The 23,287-nt window shown below is 34.3% G+C and overlaps 1 protein-coding gene across 4 annotated transcripts in view; it reads right to left on the bottom strand.

Annotated features, from left to right (window-relative positions):
- The window catches only part of FAM126B (family with sequence similarity 126 member B), a 74,601-nt gene that overhangs the window by 17,579 nt on the left and 33,735 nt on the right, over positions 1-23,287 (bottom strand). For all 4 annotated transcript variants that reach the window (XM_027873610.1, XM_027873613.1, XM_027873611.1 and 1 more), the window contains 4 exons: positions 20,659-20,838; positions 7,554-7,634; positions 5,573-5,688; positions 4,313-4,408 (listed from right to left, as the gene is read on the bottom strand). In XM_027873610.1, coding sequence (XP_027729411.1) covers positions 4,313-4,408; positions 5,573-5,688; positions 7,554-7,634; positions 20,659-20,838 — 473 coding nt within the window. The remainder of the gene's footprint in view (positions 1-4,312; positions 4,409-5,572; positions 5,689-7,553; positions 7,635-20,658; positions 20,839-23,287) is intronic.

Below are 23,287 nucleotides of genomic sequence, written 5' to 3'. Positions count from 1 at the left end.
ACTATCTTAGGTACTTAAGAGCACTGCGGTAAACCTCTTTCGATAAAAAATGCTATCACCAAATTAAATGTTGAAAAGCTAAACTTGAAATGCAGGTGATGGACACAAAGGGCAAATTTTGAGAATTTCCAAATTTCCTGAAAGTGGTATTTCATGATTTTTTTTTTTTACTACTAGAACTCAGAAAACTTGTGTGAACAATTCCAAACTCCATACATGAAAATCAATCTCAGTTCATGACCCTTTTGTACAATTACCTGGAAATAAACAGTAAGCTGCAAATAAAACTGAACACTGAGAAGTTAAAATGGATTATTTATAGCAATACTTTGTTGAATGTTAGGTGGGCCATTTAAAAATGACTCATTTTTGAAAGTTGCAAAATAAAAATACAGCTTTAAAACAGGTATAGTTTTTAACAATTCCATCTGAGGTATAATCTCAAATGTTATTGTGTAGCAAAAAAGCTAGGACAATAAAGGGCTATTTTTCTTGTATGCTTCCAAATAGGTAAGACAGTCTTAAAAGTCTATTTAGGATAAGATTAGTAAACTACTTTCCCGAAATACCCTTTTCTAAGAGATATTATTATCATTATCCAGACAAAAATAAAATGTTTCTAAATTCATTCAGAACTTTAACAATATTTATTGTTTAAGTATTATTTTTCTAATTCCTACGGACTTAAGTAAAAGTACCAAATTGAAATTTGAATTTGTATGTGTAGTTGCCACTTTAGTAATCTAAACAGTCACACACTACTTCTACCAGTTTAGAACTATCAGGATCAAGCAGCAGATCCTAGTAAAATAATGATGTTACACACTCCACATTTAAATACACATTAATCAGATAAAAACAAATTGTTCACATCTATCACTTATCTCCTAAAATGCTGGTGGTAGATAAAGTTCAAATTAAGATTTCCTAGTGTCAGAAATACTGAATTGATTAACTACTTGGAGATGTGCTACAGTAGCCCTGATATTCTTCTCTTAGCCAAAAAACATTTATTAAGTGTTTATTATGTACCAGGAAAACAAAAAAATATTGCTAAGTGCTAGGGATACCAAAAAGGGCAAAAAACAGACTGTATGCTCAAGGAGCATACATTCTAACAAGGGAAATAACATGTAAATAACTAGGCACATACAAGATATATGGAGTATGTAGAAGGTAACCTGAAACGGGTAGGCATTATAGCAGCTTTGCCAACTGAAAGACTTTCTCAAAAAAGGCCAGTAGTAATAGAGTTGTGCTGGCAGATGGTGGTATGTAATTGGTCAGTCTCTTCCTAAGCTCAGTTGTTAATGACTTCATCTAAATGAAAGTATTGGTAATAAATAATCAAAGCTAAACTTGCTGAAACAATATATATTAAAAAAAACAAACAAACAACAAAAGAACCAGAAAACACTCAGTTATATTCAGTGGGCTCAAAAAAAGAAAAAAAAAAGGAATATTTAACCCTGGACAATATTTTGGTATTTAAGTACCTGTGTTTGGGAGACCATAAAACTTCAAACAGAACAACAACAACAACAAAAAAAAACCAAAAACAAAAACAAACAAAAAAAACCACCACACCAAACCCAAAAACTGTAAATGTTCTGACTACTTAGCACCTCTCATTTCTTTCCCATTCTTAACATTCCCACTCCATGCTGAGAGTAGAAATGTATTAAATTTCTGATTAATGCAGAGAACCAATCTGAAGCAGAGCTGGGTTTTCTATATCACTACTGGTTTGTATTTTCCATAGGCAGGACCTTATTTTAGTTTAAAAGTTTCTTTTTTCTTTCAGCTTCAGCTAGATCAGAATAAATACAAAGGTAGAACTTGAACTCAGGTTTTTGGGATATTTGCGCTAGCTCTTTTTCCACTAGGCCACAGTTGCCTTTCTAGCAATAAAAGGCTAAAATTACATAAAGTCAGAGGGAATCTCACTAAAAGTTTTAAAAGGATAATTTGTTTTGTATACCAACAGAGAATATCAATATGAGGAAAATTAACATCTGACTGCTAATTTATTGCTCTATTAAAGAATTTAGTAATCTAGAAAACAACAGAAAGGGTAGATATCCTTTTATAAAATGTGGTTGAAGGTGCTGGATGGATGGTTGGATTATTAGATTGTGAGATACAAGTATAGATCCAAATGTGTTCTGGGAAACAGTGGTTTTGTAATAATGGAGTGAACAGTGAATCAAAGAATCACAGACCAAGTTCTCACTTAGTAGTTTTTATTTTAGAATACATTCCAGAGAATAGTATCTTTTTTGGATTGCACTACAAGAAGGCAATGAGGAATTTGCCAAAAGACTTATGAGATGTTTTATTTTATTTTAATAATATAATGTTTTCTATATTACAATACTATGTAACCATAAAATATAACTAAAATATAAATCATAACTATAAAATTTAAGATATATTTTATTATTTATTATACCTAGAAAATCTGATTATTGGGAGATAAGTATGAATAGAATATTTGTTATTTTGTGATAGGTCCCAGACTCACATATTTTACCTAAACTTTGTAAATCTTAGAGAACCTAATACAAACCATGAACAATGAGAATGTAATAAGTTGAACAGTATCATTAGTTCAGACAAACAAGGAGAGAGTCTTATCAATAAAAATACTAAATTACAGAAGGTCAAGAAATGCAGTTGAATTACATTTAAGTACTCAGAACAAGTTAATAGCTAATAGCATTGCAAAACATAAATTCTAACAGAATTAATTTAAACAGATTGTCTATAACTAGCATAACTTTGCAAATAAGTACTCAGTACTTAAGTTTATTCTCTTAGCATCCCACCTCAACAAATACTTTTTTTTTTTCATAATGCAAAATTGAATCTCAGTCTAGGTCTTCACAATGACCAAGAATTCTGAATAAACTAGTTTAAAAACTAAGAGGAATAAACAGAAAAATGCAGTTTCTTTTTTTAAAATTTATTTATTTTTACTTTTCAACATTCACTTCCACTAGATTTTGAGTTCCAAATTTTCTCCCCATTTCTCCCTTCCCCCCATCCCATGACAGCATGCATTCTGACTACCTCTTCCCTCAACTGGCCCTCCCTTCTATCACTCTTCTCTCCTCCTCTTATTCCCTTCCCCTTCTGAAATACAATTTCTAGAGAATGGAGTGGTGGCATGCATAGATAGCCAGTCTTTAAGTCGAAGATCTGAGTTCAGGTGCAGTTTCTCACATATACTGACTACATGATCTTCACCAAATAATTTAACCCCACAGTACTACAGATAATCTTTAGACTACAAATTACAGCACAAATGTGATATTTCCTTACCAATAGTTCCCTATACCAATGAAATCAGAAGTCAGGTCACGGAATTAAAAAAAAAAAAGTGGGGAGAACACAGGTTTCAAAATAAGAAGAGGTATGAGTCTCAATATCAACACTTACCTGATATTTAGCTTTAGATAAGTCATTTAAACAGCTGTAAGGGCATAACAATATTTGTACTAACTCACAAAGCAATTTTTCATGATCAAATGAGGTGATAATGTAAAATGATCTGTAACCATGAAGGATTACATAAATGGAAGCTGCTATTATTATTATTTTTTCTTTTTTTTTGGTGAGGCAATTGGGGTTAAGTGACTTGCCTAGAGTCACATAGCTAGTGAGTGTTATGTGTCTGAGACTGGATTTGAATTCAGGTCCTCTTGACTCCAGGGCCAGTGCTCTACTCACTGAGCTACCTAGCCGCCCCCAGCTGCTATTATTATTAAGGCTTAAAAGGAAAAAATTGAGGTAGGCACACAGAAATTCCAAATCTCCTGAAACAACTTATACCCTCAATGCGGTTTATAAACTGCTATCTGTGGATTTTTGTTGTCGAGTTATTTCAGTTGTGTCCGACTCTCTGTGACCCCATTTAGGGTTTTCTTAGCAAAGATACAGGAGTGGTTTTGCCATTTCCTTCTCCAGTTCATTTTACAGATAAGGCAAATGAGGCAAATGGGGTTAAGTCACTTGCCCAGAGTCACACATCTATTAAGTGTCTGAGGCAGGATTTGAGCTCATGAAGATGAGTCTTCCTGGTTCCAAGTCCAGTGCACAATGTAGATTGTGCCACCTAGCTGCCCGGGGTAATTAGGTACATTATTAAATTACCCATTAGGAAGAATTAGATCTCTGATTTCTAATTTGTTACACAGCTTGGCAACATTTCTACTTCTGAAATAACTGAAGAGAGCATAGTGATCAAAGGAGGGAGTAAGAAATATTTCTAGTACATAAAGGTTAGTGATCAATTTTTGGCACTGCTCACCTGGAACCCATGCGGCACAGTGCCTGATAAGAGGAGGCAGGCATATAAACAATAGCTGAGTTGTAGCAGAGCATGAGAAAACTCAGGACCTCAAACCTAATGAAAACAAAAGAATATAAAGAAAGAAGAATGTTGACAATATTTTTTCCCTTTTTAAAAATTCTGAACTTAACACAAAATAAAATGAGCATTTCCTTATACAAAGTGGGAAAGAGAATTGTACATATATCCACAAATCTCTATTACGTGCATAGCCTGCTTTCTCTTTTAAGTATATAATATAATTCAACACAAAGCTTTTAGAATTGTCCAGCATGTCTGTATTTTCTTTCAACTTTTCTTCTGTGCATTAAAAAAATGTTTCAATGACCTTCTCTTCTTTCTTTTTGTTTTTGGCAACTCAATCTCTAACTCCCCTTAAAATAACATTCCTAAGAAAAAATTTTATTAAATAATTTACCCTTGTGGCTACCACCAATGATGTGGAAAATAACTTCAACACTGTCTTTTTCTTTCACCCTTATTAGGCCTCCTATATATTTTGGTATTTTAATTTCAATATACACTGAAATCAAACTAATGTCAGCCTGAGCTTATTTCTTCCCAAGTTTCATAAAGCACCCTGGAGACTAATTCTAAAGCACAGACCCTATACAAATGATGGGGCTATAGAAAGCCTCTGTATTATTATAACGGGGAAAAGTTGTGAGGGGGAAGTACCTAAGAAGCCATAGCACACTCAAGGGAGAACATCTGTCAGCAACTGCAGAGCCAAAGGAGCTCTCAAAGAGCCAGATCATAGCAACAATAATTTGGGAAGCATGAATGGAGCATCGTGAGGGCAGAGACTACATTATTTTTATATTTATATCCCTTGCAACTGGTAAGGTGCCATACACATGACAGATGTTTGTTGAATTTATTGGACTTGATCCATGCCTCTCTGCAATGCCAGCTCCTGTGTACCTGGTACTCCCAAACTTCAAAAATAGGACTTTATTTTATTAAGAATAACAAACATTTTATAGAATAAATGATGGCAGCTGTAACACAGTGATATTGTACTTTTAGACTTATAACTACATAATAATTTTTCTATATTGCCCCACTCCACAAGAGTAAGGCTGATAAAAGAACTATTTGGAAGACATATTTAATTTTTGAAGTCCCCGACATATCATATTCAATTTTAACTATTTCAGTCCAGGAAATAAAGAATTATATTAAGTAGAGATTTGGCAAGATAGCTTAAACTATTACCTGTTTTGTGCAGTAAACGTTTCCCTCTGAGGATGAAGATCACTATAGACTACCCTAATGAGGTCATGTTGACACAATGCTCCCTCTGTCAAGGCCATGGATCCAATAGTTGAGGGCTATTAAAAAAAAAAAAAGACAAATTATAATGAAAAATACATTAGAGAAAGGAGAAAAAAACAAAATATTCTACAATTCTTCTTTGAAAAGATATTTCAAAAAATAAAACACCTACGATTTAAAAAAAAAATTACGTAGCTTCAATTTTTGGAATAAGCCAGGAATGGCTCAAACTTGTTAGAAGAGTATTCTTAACCTTTTTTTCTGTCATGGAGATCTTTGGCAATGTGGCAAAACCTATAGACTTCTTCTTGAATGGCTTTTTTAAATGCACACACACATACACACAAAATACATACAATTACAAAGGAAACCAACCACAAGGAAATATAGTTACCAAAATATTTTTTAAAACAAGTTCATAGAACCCCAGTGGTTAGAACAAGACAAACTGTTGAAACTATCAAAATAAGGATGCATCAGTTATAGTTTTGATTCAAAGTAATACTTCCTGAGCTCCAAAATATAAAGAAACAACTGAAGTGCATATTACAAGATAAGCAACTTTTAAAAAGAATACTCGGCCCCCATCATATTTCTCTCCAAGTTAAACTATTTAGATAGTTGATTTCATATTTTCAGTTATTCATTTATACCTCACTTATACTTTAGTTATATTCAGTTATTATTTTATATCTCACTAACCTCCATAATTTAAATAAAATCTATATCTCAGAAATACTTGATGTTAAAAAGTCAGTCTTTACTAACAAAAGAAATAATTTACCAAGTCCTTAACTATGTGTTAAGAACCATTTATTTGAAAATTTTCTTTCTCTAAATATTTGGATACCTCCCTGATGAGTTTCTAAGATAAAAAGTATAAAATTTGAAACTATTAGAAAAAGTTTAATCTTTAAATCCTTAAATGTGAGGTCTACTTACATCCTACTATATATCAGGAACTCTGTTCAAAAAACATTTTAGTTCATTATTTAGTTTTTTCAACAATGGTAGAAAGGTGGGAAGAGTCACCAACAAAACAAAATTCTCTTACAATTTATTAGTACTCCATTACCCTTCAGTGACATTAATGACAATAAACTGCTGATCTATTATGCTTCCTTAGAAATAAAGAATACTAGCACAAGGACTAGATTACACTGAAGAGCTTTTTTTATTCTGAATTTAATAAACAATAAATAAAATGAGAATATTTACATATATCATGGAAGAGAGAGGACTATTTATGAAACTATGAATTTCTATTATGTATAATTTGATTTTTAAAAAGTACATAATTAATTCAACACATAGCTTTCAAAGCTGTCCTGCTTATCTGTGCCTTCTTTTCTGGCCTTCCTTTTATCTTCTCTCTTTTTTTTGGGGGGGGGAGTCCTAAAACAGATTCTTTTAAAATGAAAACCAGCATTTATAATCATTATCATTTTTCTAAGGAAATAAAGGGGGAAGGGGAGAAAAAGGGAAGGAAAAGGAAAGGAAAGAGGAAAGAAGGACTCTCGAGTGATGTAAAACAAAAGGTACCAATAAAAATTCATTTAGCAAAATACAGCTTCTCCCTTCCCCTCCCCAAAAAAACCCATTCTCAAAATTGAACTCTTCCCTTCAAACACAAAAATGTGAAGAACACATTTTAAAAAATAACTAACCTGAAAGGATGAACCAAAAGAATAAAAAGAAACAAAAATCTAACTGGTAAATTTATATTATTTTCAGGATATCTTTCTTGCTCCTATGCATTATAATGTCCAATTACAAGCTTTTACTTTAAGTTGTTCAATAGCAAGACACAAGTAACAATGCATTTTAACAACATGTAAGTAACAATGTTTATCTCTGGCATCAAATGAAATTTGATTTTTATTTCCACCTATATAACCTAATTATTCTTACTCTTACTCACCTCATGATATATTGAAGGCTTGGATAAAGAAGGGATAGTGAAAGATAGCACTTTATTGTTTCCATCTTTATCAGCAATTTCCTAGGGTTAAATAAAACACATACATAACATATATACATAAGAATAAAAAAAGAATATATTAAAAGGAATAACCATAATTTTCTTCATTTTGGGGACACTACTAGCAAGCCAGGAAGGGATTTTTAAAAGCTGAAATACAAACTTTCTATCTCCTAATTTCTGAAACAAAAAGATATTAATTACCCTAGTAAACCTTTTCTAATCTTAGCTTCATTGAGTGAATACAATCTTGTAATAAGATTTATAAATAGCATATTTCACAGAAGCACATTATTACCCAGAAGTCCTGCACTGAATAATCAAATATGGCATGAGGCTATGAAGAACTGGAGACAAAGAAAATGCAATTCAACAGAACTCAAATATTTATCAAGTGGCTACTTCTGGGTGCACTGTACCGTTAGGTGCTTGAGAAAGGCACAAAGATTAGATTACAGACAATTCTCTGCCCTAATGAAGTTTGAAGTCTTGTAAACGCATACCCAAATAACTGAGAACTGAGTCGAATTTCTAAGAACACAAGTCATTCCCCAATTGATAAATGGTCAAAGGATATGATGAACAGGTAGTTTTCAGAGGAAGAAATAAAAGCCAACTATAGTCATATGAAAAAATGCTCTAAATCACTATTGATTAGACAAATGCAAATTAAAACAATTCGGAGGTACCACATCACACCTATCAGATTAGCTAACATGACAAAACAGGAAAAGGAGGTGATGTAGGAAAATTGGAACACTAATGCATCATTGGTGGAGTTGTGAACTGATCCAACCATTTTGGAGAGCAATTTGGAACTATGCCCAAAGGGCTATAAAACTGTGCATGCCCTTTGACCCAGCAATAGCACTTCTAGGGCTATATCCCAAAGAGATCATAAAAATGGGAAAAGGACCCACATGTACAAAAATATTTATAGCAGTTCTTTTTGTGGTGGCAAAGAATTGGAAATTGAGGGGATGCCCATCAATGGGGGAATGGCTGAACAAGATGTGGTATATGAATGTAAAGGAATATTACTGAGCTATAAGAAATGATGATCAGGCTTCAGAAAATCTGGAAAGACTTATGTGAACTGATGCTAAGTGAAATGAGCAGAACCAGGAGAACACTGTACATAGTAATAGCCACTTTGTGGGATGACTGACTTTGATAGACTTAGCTCTTCTCAGTAATGCAAAGATCTAAAACAACTCCAAAAGATTCACAATGGAAAATGCTATCCACATCCAGAGAAAGAACTTTGGAGTCTAAATACAGATGGAAGCACACTATTTGTTTTCCTTTTCTTTTGTTCTTTTGTTTTGTTTCTTCTTTCTCATGGTTCGTTTTAATTCTTCTTTATATCATGACTAATGTGAAAATGTTTAATATGAATGTATAAGTAGAGCCTATAACAGATTGCGTGCCATCTCGGGGAGGGGAGAGGAGAGATAGAGGAAGAAAATTTAAAACTCAAAATCTTATGGAAGTGAATGCTAAAAACTAAAAATAAATAAATAAATTATATATTCATATATATAAAAGAATTCATTCCCTACCAAGAGCTGTAAAAAGAATATACTGTTTCTCTTTTAATATTTATATGGCATGACATTTAATGTACTGGTCACATTCATTTTACATTTATTATAGAATATGGTATGAGATGTGAGTCTAAGCTCAATTTTTGCCAGGTTACTTTCCAGTTCTGTTTTGATTTTTTGCTTTTTGATGAGGCAATCAGGGTTAAGTAACTTGCCCAGGGTCACACAGCTAGTAAGCGTCAAGTGCCTGAGGCCGCATTTGAACTCAGGTCCTCCTGACTTCAAGGCCAGAGCTCTATCCACTACGCCACCTAGCTGCCACTGCTTTCCAGTTTTTCTAGCAGTCTGTATTAAATTGGGAGCTTTTCCTAGGTAAATTCGTTTTGAAGATTGCAGCTTTTTAGTACTATTTCCTCTTCATTCTTTTTTTTCTTTCATTATTTCTCTCCCTATTCTAGACATTTTGTTCTTTTAAATAAACCGTCATTATTTTTTCTGGCTCTATAGAGTATTCCATTGGTAGTTTGAATGGTACAGTATTCAATCTGTAAATTAATTCTGATATATTGTCATTTCACAGAACTGAATTCAGGCTATTTAAGTTCTTTATTTTTTTAAAGAGAATTTTGTATCTGATTGTGAATATTAAATTCTAATACTAAGTCTACATAAGAGAAAAGGTGCTTACGTGTGAAAAGATTGCATTTCGGGCAGCAACATGGCAAAACCAAAATAAAAGACTTGGGTGGAAATTTGGGGATTTAGATATCATGGGGGAGAAAACAACTACAGTATACTAAACATAGTGATTCTAGACTAGGTAAAAAATTTTAATCATGACAGTTATTAAAAGCATAAATTATTTGTGTTGAGCTACACATTAACGTAATGAGCTCTCTATAAGTAAAAAAAAAAATCCTAGGCTCTACATTTTTATGAAGGTGCAACAGATTGAAGTGATTTTTAAGAACCAGCACTTCCTCTAAATTCTCCATCTATGTGCCATTCCCCTCCCCATAAAGACAGGCAACAGATAGTTACATTCTTCAGGAAGCTACATATGACAATTTTTGAATTGAAGGTATTCTTTTATATACAGTTTCCAAATCTTCACACTCATCGACATCAATAAATGTATAGTTCCTTACATAAGCCAATAATTAGATCAAGGAAAATGTTGCTGAAATCATTCTCAAGTCCTTTGAAGCTCTAAGTCTTCCGATTTACAACAGCAGAGCTTTTTAACCACTGATGTGTCATGAAACCCTTTGGCTATCTGAGCAAGTCTATGGCCCCTTCCTCAGCTGACTATGTCTGTAGGGGTAATTGTTTCCTAATAATTTTTGTTAAAGGAACATCACAAAATCTCCTCACAAAAACCATTATGAACAAATTTAATTTTAATGTTACTTTTCACACAATCTTGAGATCCTTGAGGTCCAAGTCCTATGTTTTTACTGTTTGTGAGACATAAACAATCCTAGAAAGAATGATTAACAAATGAAAGCTATAAGTAAGAAGATTTCTCTTCCCTCCAAGCGTATCCATCTTTCAAAGGGTTGAAATACTACCTTATCCATAAATCATACTCTCATTATTTCAGTTGCAAATTACCTTTCCTTGCCTCTGAAGGCTACAAAATATTTTAAAACCATTTTCATGGTATTTATCATATGTTGCTTTGTAGTGCAATTATTTCTGTACATGTTTAATTGACCAACTATGCTATAAACAAATGGAGGCTATATTCAATGTCTTTGTATGTCCGAGAGTCCTGTGCAGAGAACAGGAATTCAATAAAGATTAGATGAAATAATTAATATCTGAGGCCACAAAACACATTAACATAAAAATCATAATAACATTATTTAAATTACAAAAGTTAAGGCAAAAGAAGATGATGGAATAAACGCAGGTTATTGCCTAAGCTCTCCCAAATTCTCCTCTAAACAATATTAAAATAATGCCTCAAAACGAGTTCTGGAGTGGTAGAGCCAACAAAAAGACGGGTGAAACAATTTTCCAACTTAGAAAGTTGGCAGGAAAGGTCTGATTCACCGGAACGAGAATGGAGTGCAATCCAGGCCTGGCTGCCCCCAGCATGCAAGCTGCAAGGCCCAGCACACCAGCACAAACCAGAAGTGATGGCACAGTGGGCCCCAATGTAACTCAGCAGCAGGCCTATGGGGCAACTAAATCTACAGCAATGTCCTCAAGAGGTCTTAGCCCATAGACGGTCAGGGGGTTTGAAAATTAGTCAGAAGGAGATTACAGGAAATCCATTGCTTTTACACAGGTCCAGGGCATGGTCCCAGGGTGAGGAAGAGAACTACCAAGCAGCTGGGACCCTGGTCACAGTTGACAAAAAGAATGCTTGTGGTCATTCACAAACCAGAACACAGGACAGAAGAGCAGTGACCACACCTCTCTTTAGATCGTACCACTTTGGAGGAACTGAAAACTTAAAGACTCAAAGAACTAGTTCTGAACACAGCAGCACAAAAAAACCTAAAGTTTAAGACAGTACCCTCTCCACCCAGGCTTTACAATAAAGTTAAAAGTTTAAAAAAAAATAAGGCTGGAAAAATGAGCAGACATGAAAAAAAGAACCTGACCATAGAAAGTTACTATGGTGACAGGAAAGATCAAGAAAAAAACTCAGAAGACGACAACGATATCAAAACAGCTACATGCAAAGTCTCAAAAAAAAATGTGAATTGGTTTCAGGTCCAAAAAAGAATTCCTGGAAGAAAAGGATTTTTAAAAAAATCAAACAAGAGAGGCAGAAGAAAAAGAAATGAAAGTAATGCAAGAGAGAGACAACAGCTTGGTAAAGGAGGCACAAATTAATACTGAAGAAAATAACAAAAAAAAAAAACAGTCCAAATGGCAAAAGAGGCACAAAAATCCACTGAAGAGAAGAATTCTTTAAAAAACAAAATTGGAGGGGCAGAACCAAGATAGCAGAGTGAAAGCAATGACTTGCTTGAGCTCTCCCCAAACCTGTAAAATATCTGTAAAAAAATGGCTCTAAACAAATTCTAAAGCAGCAGAACCCACAAAAAGACAGGGAAACAAATTTCCAGCCAAAGACAGCCTGGATGATTGATCAGAAAGGCACATCATACCGGGCAGGGAGATGAGAGCAGTTCCGCATGGGTGCGCAGGCCGCTGCGAACCTGAAGTAGGCCGCAGAGGACTGAATCACAGGTAGATGTGGCGGTTTCCAGACTTCTCAACCCATGAAGGCCAAAGACAACTTAGAAGGTCAGTGGGGAAAGTCTGTTTCTGCAGTGAGAGAGAAGCTAGGTCTCAGCCGCAAGTCTCAAGCGCGGCCCCATGGTGGCGGCTGCCACCTGAGCTTCCAGCCCACAGACTGAGTGGGAATTGAGTGGTTGATCAGAAGGGGATTACAGGGATCTCTTTGCCAGTGCTGAGGCAGGAATCTCTTGCTTTACCCATGCTTGGATCTGGGTCACAGTTCTGAGGGGCGGTCCTGAAGCACAGAAGAGCGCTGCCATCATGGAGCTTGTAGTGGTGGTGGAGAAGAAACCTTCCTTACAGTTCCAAAATAGAAAAGACTGCTTGTGGTCACTCACAGACCAGAGCACAGGCCAGGAAAGGAGCAAACACCTCGCCCCTTATCATACCACCTTGGAAGAACTGAAAATTTACAGGTCCCTAGAAGTACCTCTGAAAACAGCTGTATAAACCCCCGAAGCCTGGGACAGTACATTTTCCACATTGGAAGCAGACTCTTACCTTAACAAAGAGTTTAAATCTCAAGTAATTGGCTGGGATCATGAGTAAGCAGCAAAAAAAGAGTCAGACTATATTATCTTATTTTGGGGACAAAGAAGATCAAAACATACAACCAGAAGACAACGAAGCCAAAGCTCCTACACCCAAAGCTTCCAAGAAAAATATGAATTGGTCCCAGGCCATGGAAGAGCTCAAAAAGGATTTTGAGAAGCACGTAAGAGAAGTAGAGGAATAACTGAGAGTGATGCTAAAGGAGACCCAAAAAAATACTGAAGAAAATAACACCTTAAAAAAGAGCCTAACCCAAATGGCAAAAGAGGTCCAAAAAGCCAATGAGGAGAAGAATGCCCTTAAGAGCAAAATTAGCCAAATGGAAAAGGAAGTCCAAAAGCTTACTGAAGAATATACTTCCTTAAAAATTAGAATGGAGAAATTGGAAGATAGGGACAATTTGAGAAATCAAGGTACTGTAACACTAATCAAAAGGAATGAAAAAATAGAAAAGAATGTGAAATATCTCACTGGAAAAACAACTGACCTAGAAAATGGATCCAGGAGAGAGAACTTAAAAATTATTGGACTATCTGAAAGCCATGATCAAAAAAAGAACCTAGACATCATCTTTCAAGAAATTATCAAGGAAAACTGCCCTGATATTTTAGAACCAGAGGGCAAAATAGAAATTGAAAGAATCCACTGATCACCTCCTGAAAGAGATCCCCAAAGGAAAACTCCTAGGAATGCTGTAGCCAAATTCCAGAATTCCCAGGTCAAGGAGAAGACATTACAAGCAGCCAGAAAGAAACAATTCAAGTATTGTGGAAACACAATCAGGATAACACAAAATTTGGCAGCTTCTACATTAAGGGACTGCAGGGCATGGAATATAATATTCCGGAGAGCAAAGGAGATAGGATTACAACCAAGAATCACCTACCCAGCAAAACTGAGTATAATCCTTCAGGGGAAAAAATGGTCATTCAGTGAAATAGAGGACTTTCAAGCATTCTTGATGAAAAAACCAGAGCTGAATAGAAAATCTGACTTTCCAATACAAGACTCAAGTGGAAAATGAAGAGGTAAACAGGAAAGAGAAATCATAAGAGACTTCTTAAGGTTGAACTGTTTACATTCCTGCATGGAAAGATGATATTTGTAACTCATGAGACCTCTGTCAGTATTAGGGTAGAGGGAGGGGAAAAAAAATTATATGTATGTATATACAGATAGATAGATAGATAGATAGATAGATAGATAGATAGACAGACAGATAGATAGATAGAGGGCACAGGATGAGTTGAAGATGAAGGGGTCATATCTGGAGAATAAAATTAAGGGGTGAGAGAGGATTATACTAGGAGAAGGAGAAAGGGAGAGGTGGAATGGGGTAAATTATCTCACACACAAAAAAAAAAAACCAGAAAAGAAAAGGCTCTTACAGTGGAGGGGAAACAGGGGAAGGTGAGAGGGAATGAGTGAACCTTATTCATATAGGATTTGACTTAAGGAGGGAATAACATACACACCCAATTGTGTACGGAAATCTGTCTTTCCCTACAGGAAAATACGGGGGAGAAAGGGACAAGAGAGTAGGGGGATGATAGAGAGGAGGGCAGATTGGGAAAGGGGGTAATCAGAAGCAAATACTTCTGAGGAGGGACAGGGTCAAAAGAGAGAATAGAATAAATGGGGGGCAGGATAGGATTAAGGGAAATAGAGTTAGTTTTTCACAGCACGTCTACTATGGAAGTGTTTTGCATAACTGCACAAGTATAGCCTATATTGAGTTGCTTGCCTTTTCAATGAAGGTGGGTGAGGAGGGAGGAAGGGAGAAAATTTGGAACCCAAAGTTTTAAAAACACATTTAAAAAAATGTTTTCACATGCAACTGGGAAATAAGAAATACAGGAAATGGAGTACAGAAATCTATCCTGCCCTACAGGAAAATAGAAGGGGAAGGGGATAAGAGAAGAGGGGGAGAGATAGAAGGGAAGGCAGACTAGGGGAAGGGGTATTCAGAATGCATGCCATCTTGGGGTGGGGGGAGGGGCGAGATGGGGCAAAAATTTGAAACTCAAAATCTTGTGAAAGTAAATGTTGAAAACTAAAAATAAATAAATTTATTAATTAAAAAAAAAAAAAATTGGCCAAATGCAAAGAGGTACAAAAATTCACTGAAGAAAACCATTCCTTAAAAAATAGAATTGGCCAAAAAAATAGAATTGGCTCATTGAAAAAAAAATCATTCCTTAAAAATCAGAATTGGGGGGCAATTAGGTGGTACAGTGGACAGAGCACTGGCCCTGGATTCAGGAGGACCTGAGTTCAAATCCAGCCTCAGACACATAACACTTACTAGCTGTGTGACCCTGGGCAAATCACTTAACCCCATTGCCTAGGCAAAAAAAAAAAAATCAGAATTGGCCAAGTGGAAGCTAATGACTCCAGGAAGTATCAAAAAACAATCAAACGAAATCAAAAGAATGAAAAAATAGAAGAAAATGTTAAATATATAATTGGAAAAACAACTGACCTGGCAAATAGATCCAAGAGAGATAATTTAAGAATTACTAGACTATATGAGAGCAATGATTAAAAAAATAAAAGAAAGCTAGAAAAAGAGAGAGCCTAGACATTATCTTTCAAAAAAATTATCAAGGTAAACTGCCCTGATATTCTGGAATCAGATTGAAAGAATACATCTATCACCTTCTGAAAGAATTCCAAAAATGAAAACTCCCAGGAATATTATAGCCAAATTCCAGAGCTCCCAGGTCAAGAAGAAAATATTTCAAGCAGGCAGAAAGAAACAATTCAAGTATTGTGGAGACACAGGATAACACAAGATTTAGAAGCTTCTACATTAAAGGACTTGGAATATGATATTCCAGAAGGCAATGGAACTAGGATTGCAACCAAGATTCAGCTACCCAGCAAAACGGAGTATAATCCTTCAGAGGAAAAAATACACATTCAATAAAATAGACAATTTTCAAGCATACCTGATGAAAAGATCAGAGCTGAACAGAAAATATGACATTCAAAACACCAGACTCAGGAGAAGCATAAAAAGGTAAACAGGAAAGAGAAATCATAAGGGAATTCAATAAGGTTAAACTGTTTATATTCTTGGGAATATGGGAAGATGATACTTGTAACTCCTAAGAACTTTCTCATTATTAGGGCAGTTAGAATGAGTATACATAGACAGAGGCACAGGTATAAGTTAAATATGATGGGATGATAACCAAAAAATAAAATAAAGGGGTGAGAAAGAGGGATGCACTGGGAGAAGGGGAAAGGGAGAAGTATAATGGGATAAATTATCTCACATAAAAGAAGCTTGAAAGAGCTTTTACAATGGTGGGGAAGATAGGCGGGTGTAGTGGTAAGCAACCTTGCACTCATTAGAATTGGCTTAAAGAGGGAATAACATACATATTCATGTGTGTATAGAACTCTATCTTATCCTACAGGGAAGAAGGAGGGGAGAGGGATAAGAGAAAGGACAAGGTTGATAGAAGGGAGGGCAGATCAGAGGAAGACAGGTGTCAGAAGCAAAACAATTTTGAAGAGAACACAGGGTAAAAGGAGAAAGAGAGAAAGAGACAGAGAGAAGTTAAGGAAATGAATATCAGGGCAGTTTTCTTTGAGATTTTCTTGAAAGATGACGTCTTGGCTCTTTTTATGATCATGGCTTTCAGGTAGTCCAATTAATTCTTAAATGATCTCTCCTGAATCTATTTTCCAGGTAAGTTGTTTTTTCAATGAGATACTTCACATTTTCTTCATAAAAACCTCAAAACCAAATGCAAAAAAGCAGAAATATTAAATGGACTCTTTTTAGATCATAATGCAATAAAAATTACTTTCAAAAAGGGCTATGGAAACAGATTAAAAATTAATTGGAAAGTAAATAATCTAATGCTAAGGAATGAGTGGGGCAAAGGTCAAATCACAGAAACAATCCATAATTCCATTAGAGAGAAAGACAACAAACCAAAATTTATGTGCAGCCAAAGCATAACTTAGGATAAATTTTATATCTCTAAATGCTTACATCAATAAAACAGAGAAAAAGCAGGTCAATGAACTGGCCATAAAACTTTAAAAAAAAAAACTAGAAAAAGAACAAATTAAAAATTTCCAGTTAAAGACCAAATTGGAAATCTTTTTTTTTTCTTTTTTTTGGTGAGGCAATCGGGGTTAAGTGACTTGCTCAGGGTCACACAGCTAGTAAGTATCAAGTGCCTGAAGCCGCATTTGAACTCACATCCTCCTGACTCCAAGGCTGGAGCTCTATCAACTGCGCCACCTACCTGCCCCAATTGGAAATCTTGAAAATCAAATGAGACTAATAAAAATTGAAAGCAAGAAAACTATTGAACAAATAGGAGCTGGTTTTATGGGAAAAAAAATAATAGAAAAACTACTGGTTAATTTGATTAAAAATAAGAAGAAAACCAAATTACCAGTATCAAAAATGAAAAGGGTGAATTCACCACTAATGAGGAGGAATTTAAAGCAACTCTTAGGAGCTATTTTGCCCAATTATAGGCTAATAAATCTAACAAACTAAGTAAATGGATGGATATTTACAAAAATATAAATTGCCCAGAATTAACAGAAGAGGAAAAAGAATATGTAAATAACCCTATCTCAGAAAAAGAAATTGAACAAGCCACCAATCAGCTCGATAAGAAAAAAATCCCCAGGACTAGATGGATTCACAAGTGAATTCAACCAAATATTGAAAAAATAATTAATTCCAATAGTATATAAACTATTTGGAAAAATGGGATAAAAATTAACACACAAACATATAGCAAAAACAGAGAATGTAAACTATAGATCAATTTTTCTAATGAATATTGATGCAAAAAATTTAAATAAAATATTAGCAAAGAGATTTTAGCAATAGATCATAAAGATCACTATGACCAGGTGAGATTTATACCAGGAATGCAGAGTGGGTTCAATATTAGGAAAACTATAAGCATAATTGACTATATAAATAACAAAACCAATAGAAATAATGATTATCTTAATAGTTACAGAAAAAGCTTTTGACAAAATACAACATTTAATCCTATTATAAACACTAGAATGTACAGGAATAAATGGATCTTTCTTTAAGATGATAAGTGGTACCTATCTAAAACTGTCAGCAAGCATTATCTGTAACAGGAATAAGCTAGAAATCTTACCAATAAGATCAGGGGTGAAGCAAGGATGCCCACTACAACCACTGTTATTCAATATTGTACTAAAAATGCTAGCTACAGCGATAAAAGAAATTGAAGGAATTAGAATAGGTAATGAGGAAACAAAACTATCACTCTTTGAAAATGATATGATGGTATACTTAGAGAATCAACTAAAAAATTACTCAAAATAATTAACAACATTAGCAAAGTTTCAGCATGTAAAATAACCAAATAAACAACAACAAAAAAACTATCAGCATTTCTATATATTACCAACAAAGTCCAGCAGCAAGAGATAGAAAGAGAAATTTCATTTAAAATAACTATAAATAATATAAAGTACTTGCGAATCTGCCTGCCAAGACAAACCCAGGAATTATATGACCACAACTACAAAACTTTTTACACAAATAAAGCTAGATCTCAACATTTTGAAAAATATTAATTGCTCATGGTTAAGTTGAGCCAACACAATAAAAATGAAGATTCTACCTAAATTTACTTATTCAGTGCCATACCAATCAAACTACCAAAAAATTATTTTATAGAGCTAGAAATTTCATCTGGAAGAATGAAAGGTCAAGAATATTAAGGGAATTAATGGAAAAAAAAAATGAAGGAAGGCAGCCTAGCTGCACCAGATCTCAAACTATATTACAAAACAGAAATCATCAAAATAATCTGGTACTGGGCTTAGATATAGAGTGGTGGATCAGTTGAATAGATCAGGTAAGCAATATATTGTAGCAAATGACCACAGGAACCTGTTTGATAAACCCAAAGATCCAAGCTTTTGAGACAAGAACTCACTATTTGACAAAAAACCGTTGGGAAAACTGGAAAACAGTTTGGCAGAAACCAGGTACAGAGCAGTATCTCTCACCACATACCAAGATATGGTCAAAAGTTATTTAGACATAAAGGGTAATACCATAAGCAAATTAGGAGAGCATAGAATAGTTTACCTGTCAGATCTATGGAGATAGGAAGAGTCTATGACCAGACAAGAGATAGTGGGTATTATAAGATGCAAAATGGATGATTTTGATGATATTAAATTAAACAAAACCAATGTCACCAAGATTAGAAGGAAAGCAGGAAGCTAGGAAAAATTTTTTTACAACAAGTATGTCTGATAAAGGCGTCATTTCTCAAATACACAGAGAATTAAGCCAAATTTATAAGAATACAAGTATTTTCCCAATTGATAAATGGTCAACGAATATGAACAGGCAGTTTACAGATAAAGAAATCAAAGCTATCTATGGTTAACTGAAAAAATACTCTAAATCATTATTGATTAGGTACCACCTCACACCTATCAGAGTCGCTAATATGACAGAAAAGGAAAATGATAAATGTTAGAAGGGATGTGAGAAAATTGAGACACTAATGCACTGTTGATGGAATTGTAAACTGGTATATTCTGAAGAACAGTATAGAACTATGCCCAAAGGGTTATGAAACTGTGCATACTTTTTGACCCAGGAATATCACTACTAGGTCTGCATCCCAAAAAGATCAAAAGAAAAAGGAAAAAGACTTATTTGTACAAAGATATTTATAGCAGCTCTTTTTGTGGTGGCAAAGAATTGGAAATTGAGGGGATATCCTGAATGGCTCAGAAGATGAACGGCTTAACTGGGGAACGGCTGAACAAGATGTGGTATGTGATTGTGATAGAAGACTACTGTGCTATAAGAAATGATAAGCAGGATTTCAGAAAAACCTGGAAAGACTTACATGAACTGATGCAAACTGATGTGAGGAGAATCAGAAGAACATCGTATACAGTAACAGCAATATTGCATGACTGCATGATAATCAACCATGAATGACTTAGCTACCAAAAGATTCATGATGAAAAACCCTATCCACCTCCAGAGAAAGAAATGATGCAGTCTAAATGTGGATCAAAGCATATTATTTTTCACCTTCTTTATTTTTTGTGAGCTTTTTTTTGGTTTGTGTTTTCTTTCACAACAGGACTAATATGGAAATTGTTTTACATGATTACACATGTATAATCTATAGCAAACTCTTTGCTGTCTTGGGGGGATGGGGAGGGAGAGAATTTGGAACTCAAAATTTTAACAATTGTTAAAAATGGTTTTTACATGTAATTGGGAAAAAATAAAATATTCAAAATTTAAAAAAAAAATTAAAGTGGGGGCAGCTAGGTGGCGCAGTAGATAGAACACTGGCCCTGCAGTCAGGAGGACCTGAGTTCAAATCTGCCTTCAGACACATAACACTTACCTAGTTGTGTGACTCTGGGCAAGTCACTTAACCCCAATTGCCTCACCAAAAAAAAAAAAAAAAAAAAAAAAAATTAAAGTGACAAGTATATTAAATATCTAGTACACACACAGTTTAAAGTAACTCAAAGTAACTCAAATACCAATAATTTTGGTATTTTTCCCTAAGTATATTTTTATCATTTTATCATGGATCTAAAATTATTACATTATTTTCAGAGGATTTGTTTTAAAACATATAAAACAACTTCTCAAAGTTCCTCTTACTTACCAAATTATAGATCCCTAGTAGCAGTGCTTCTATACAACCATTACTCTGTCTGTCTCGGCTAACAGTAAGTCGTAAATAAACCCATATCAATTCTGGTAAGAACTGTAGAGTGAATCTCTTGAGCCGAACTTCAGAACTACGATATAGCTCAAAAAGCTGGTGACAGACAGGCTCTAGGAGCTGAAGGAAAAATAAAACAGGATAATTACAATCACCATTTTGGGTTATGACTACATAGAAGGAAATGAAACAATTACTCATGAAGAAACAGAAAAAAACTCAGTATCTAGATTGTTCTGTATTTTTAATTCATTTCAGTCATGTGGCAACATCAACCAAATTTGCACTCCTGACTCCAATACAGGAAAAGAGACTGAATCAGACTAATACAAGAAGAACCAGGTATGTCAACTGATGCAAAAATTTTGTTACAATTTTATTTTGAAATGAAAAATTTTCATCATATCTCTATTTTCTTTGCCTTATGGCTAAAAAAAAAAAAATACACAGCACTACTGTAGCATCTTGGTCCTTCAAGGTATTCTAAAATGTAGTGTTAACTTCTTCAATAAAAAAGGTCCCCCAAGAACAGGGTTATAAAATACTGGCATACCTTTCAATTATACTTTAGTAAGGGTTATGAAGGGAGCAAATGACAACTGACCTTTACAAATACAGTACAATAATACTTTGTTTTCCTTTCCTTTATTTTTCTCTTATCTTACTTGCTAAGAAGCCCCAGTTAATTTACAAAAAAAACAAAACAAAAAACCAAAAACCAACTTATGCAAATAATTGGAAATTAAATGTTTAAGTGTCTTTGCTTTTCACCTCACATTTGAAGTTACAGGTCACTCCATCCTTGAGAACAAAAAGTTACTAATACAAAGAAATAGATGGATATGTTTAAAAGAATTAAAGCAAATTTATAGCTGTGATTTATGTTTCAAAAATTATCTTTACACAAAAACTTTTTTAAATGACAGAAATGCAGAAACACTGTTTTCACGTTTCTTGTGAATTCTAGATTCCCTACAAAATCACATAGTTTTACTTATTCTGAAGGAAATTCATTGCCTAGAAATTGAAAATTTTATCAGTAAAACATATTTTGCTGTATTTTTCCTGAAAATATATTAGAGACTGTGCCCTACCTGGACACGATATAGTCAATTCTTTGTTTTTTGCCGGGATTTAATACCAAAACTTTAAAAAAGGAAAAGTCTATGGCTTGTATGCCCCATAATTCTATTGAGATTATATCACTCTAACTATATCTGCTTGAGTATAACTATACTCATCCTCTCCCCATCTTTGCCTAAGGAGATCAAAGTGTCCCTTCCTCCTTGTTAAGGCTAAGATTCCACTTGCGTCCTAGGGCCCTATTTTTACCTGTTTCAACTTGTAGCTGACTCCAGTGATTCATTCTCTTTCTCTTATCTTCAAACTGTCCCTCTCTACTGGATCCTTTCCTAACTGCCTACAAAAATGCTCTGATCTCCTATATATTTAAAAACAAAATAAAAAAATAAAACAAAGCACTAGCCTTAATTCAAGATATTACTCTATATCTGTCTTCTCCTTCACCAGTAAACTTCTAGAAAGTGATTTATACTTTTTGCCTCTTCCTGATCACTCTTCAACCCCTTGCAATTCAGCTTTACTCAAATGCTCTCTCAGAAGAGAGATCTAAACCTAATGGCCTTTTCTCAATTTTCTACTCCCCCCTCCCCAATTAATGATTCTAGTGTTTTGTTTTGTTCAAGTAAATTTCTTGAGGGCAGGAACTATGTCATCTTTCATCTCTGAAGTCCTAGCGACTAGCACAGCGATGTGCACATAGTACACCTAAAAAGTGACTTATTAAACAAAACTGAAGATATAATCTTTATGGTTCTGCCTTTTATCAATCTCTGAAACAGGAACCACAATTTTACATCAAATTTTCTAAAACCAGAAATCACTAAATCCTACAACAATTCCACACTTCAGATTAACATAACCTAATAGTGTAACTATAATGCAACCAAAAGGAAAGACAATTAAGATGTATAAAATGTTAATTTTTGGTCAGACTCAAGTATTACTATGAAGTAAATGATTTTATATCAGGAAAGAATTTGAGAAGGATAACACATTAGCAGGCATTTTGTTGTTTTAAAAATTAGGACAATTTAGTAAAAAAACCAAAAACTTAAAGAAAAACAAAGAAATGTTAAGGGAAAGGAACATGATATAATTGACTTATTTGTTCCAAAGTATATGGTGCATAAATTCTCATTTCTTCTAATAATGTGAAATTCTCTAAGATTTTTCAAGTACTTAGCCCTCATCAATATACTAGTAGTTTTAGCTCTGAGCTTAGCTTTGAAAATACTATTTGGTTGGAATTGGAAGAGATCTTAGAAATCATCTAGTCTAACCCTTTCATTTTATAGATAAGGAAATGAAGGCTCAGACAGGTCAAGTAATTACCCAAGGGTCACAAAGACAAGAGTGACAGAACTAGGATTTGCAATGTTACTTCTGCAAGTATATTTTGTGAAAACAAACATAAATATTAAAGATTAACTTTCCACCCTTAAAGGATAAAGTCAGAACAGTCACAAGAATATGATGCAAATTCTGA

The sequence above is a fragment of the Vombatus ursinus genome, unplaced genomic scaffold, assembly GCF_900497805.2.
Source record: "Vombatus ursinus unplaced genomic scaffold, bare-nosed wombat genome assembly UNPS02014802.1, whole genome shotgun sequence".
NCBI lineage: Eukaryota > Metazoa > Chordata > Mammalia > Diprotodontia > Vombatidae > Vombatus > Vombatus ursinus.
This window is presented reverse-complemented; position numbering and strand designations above follow the sequence as displayed.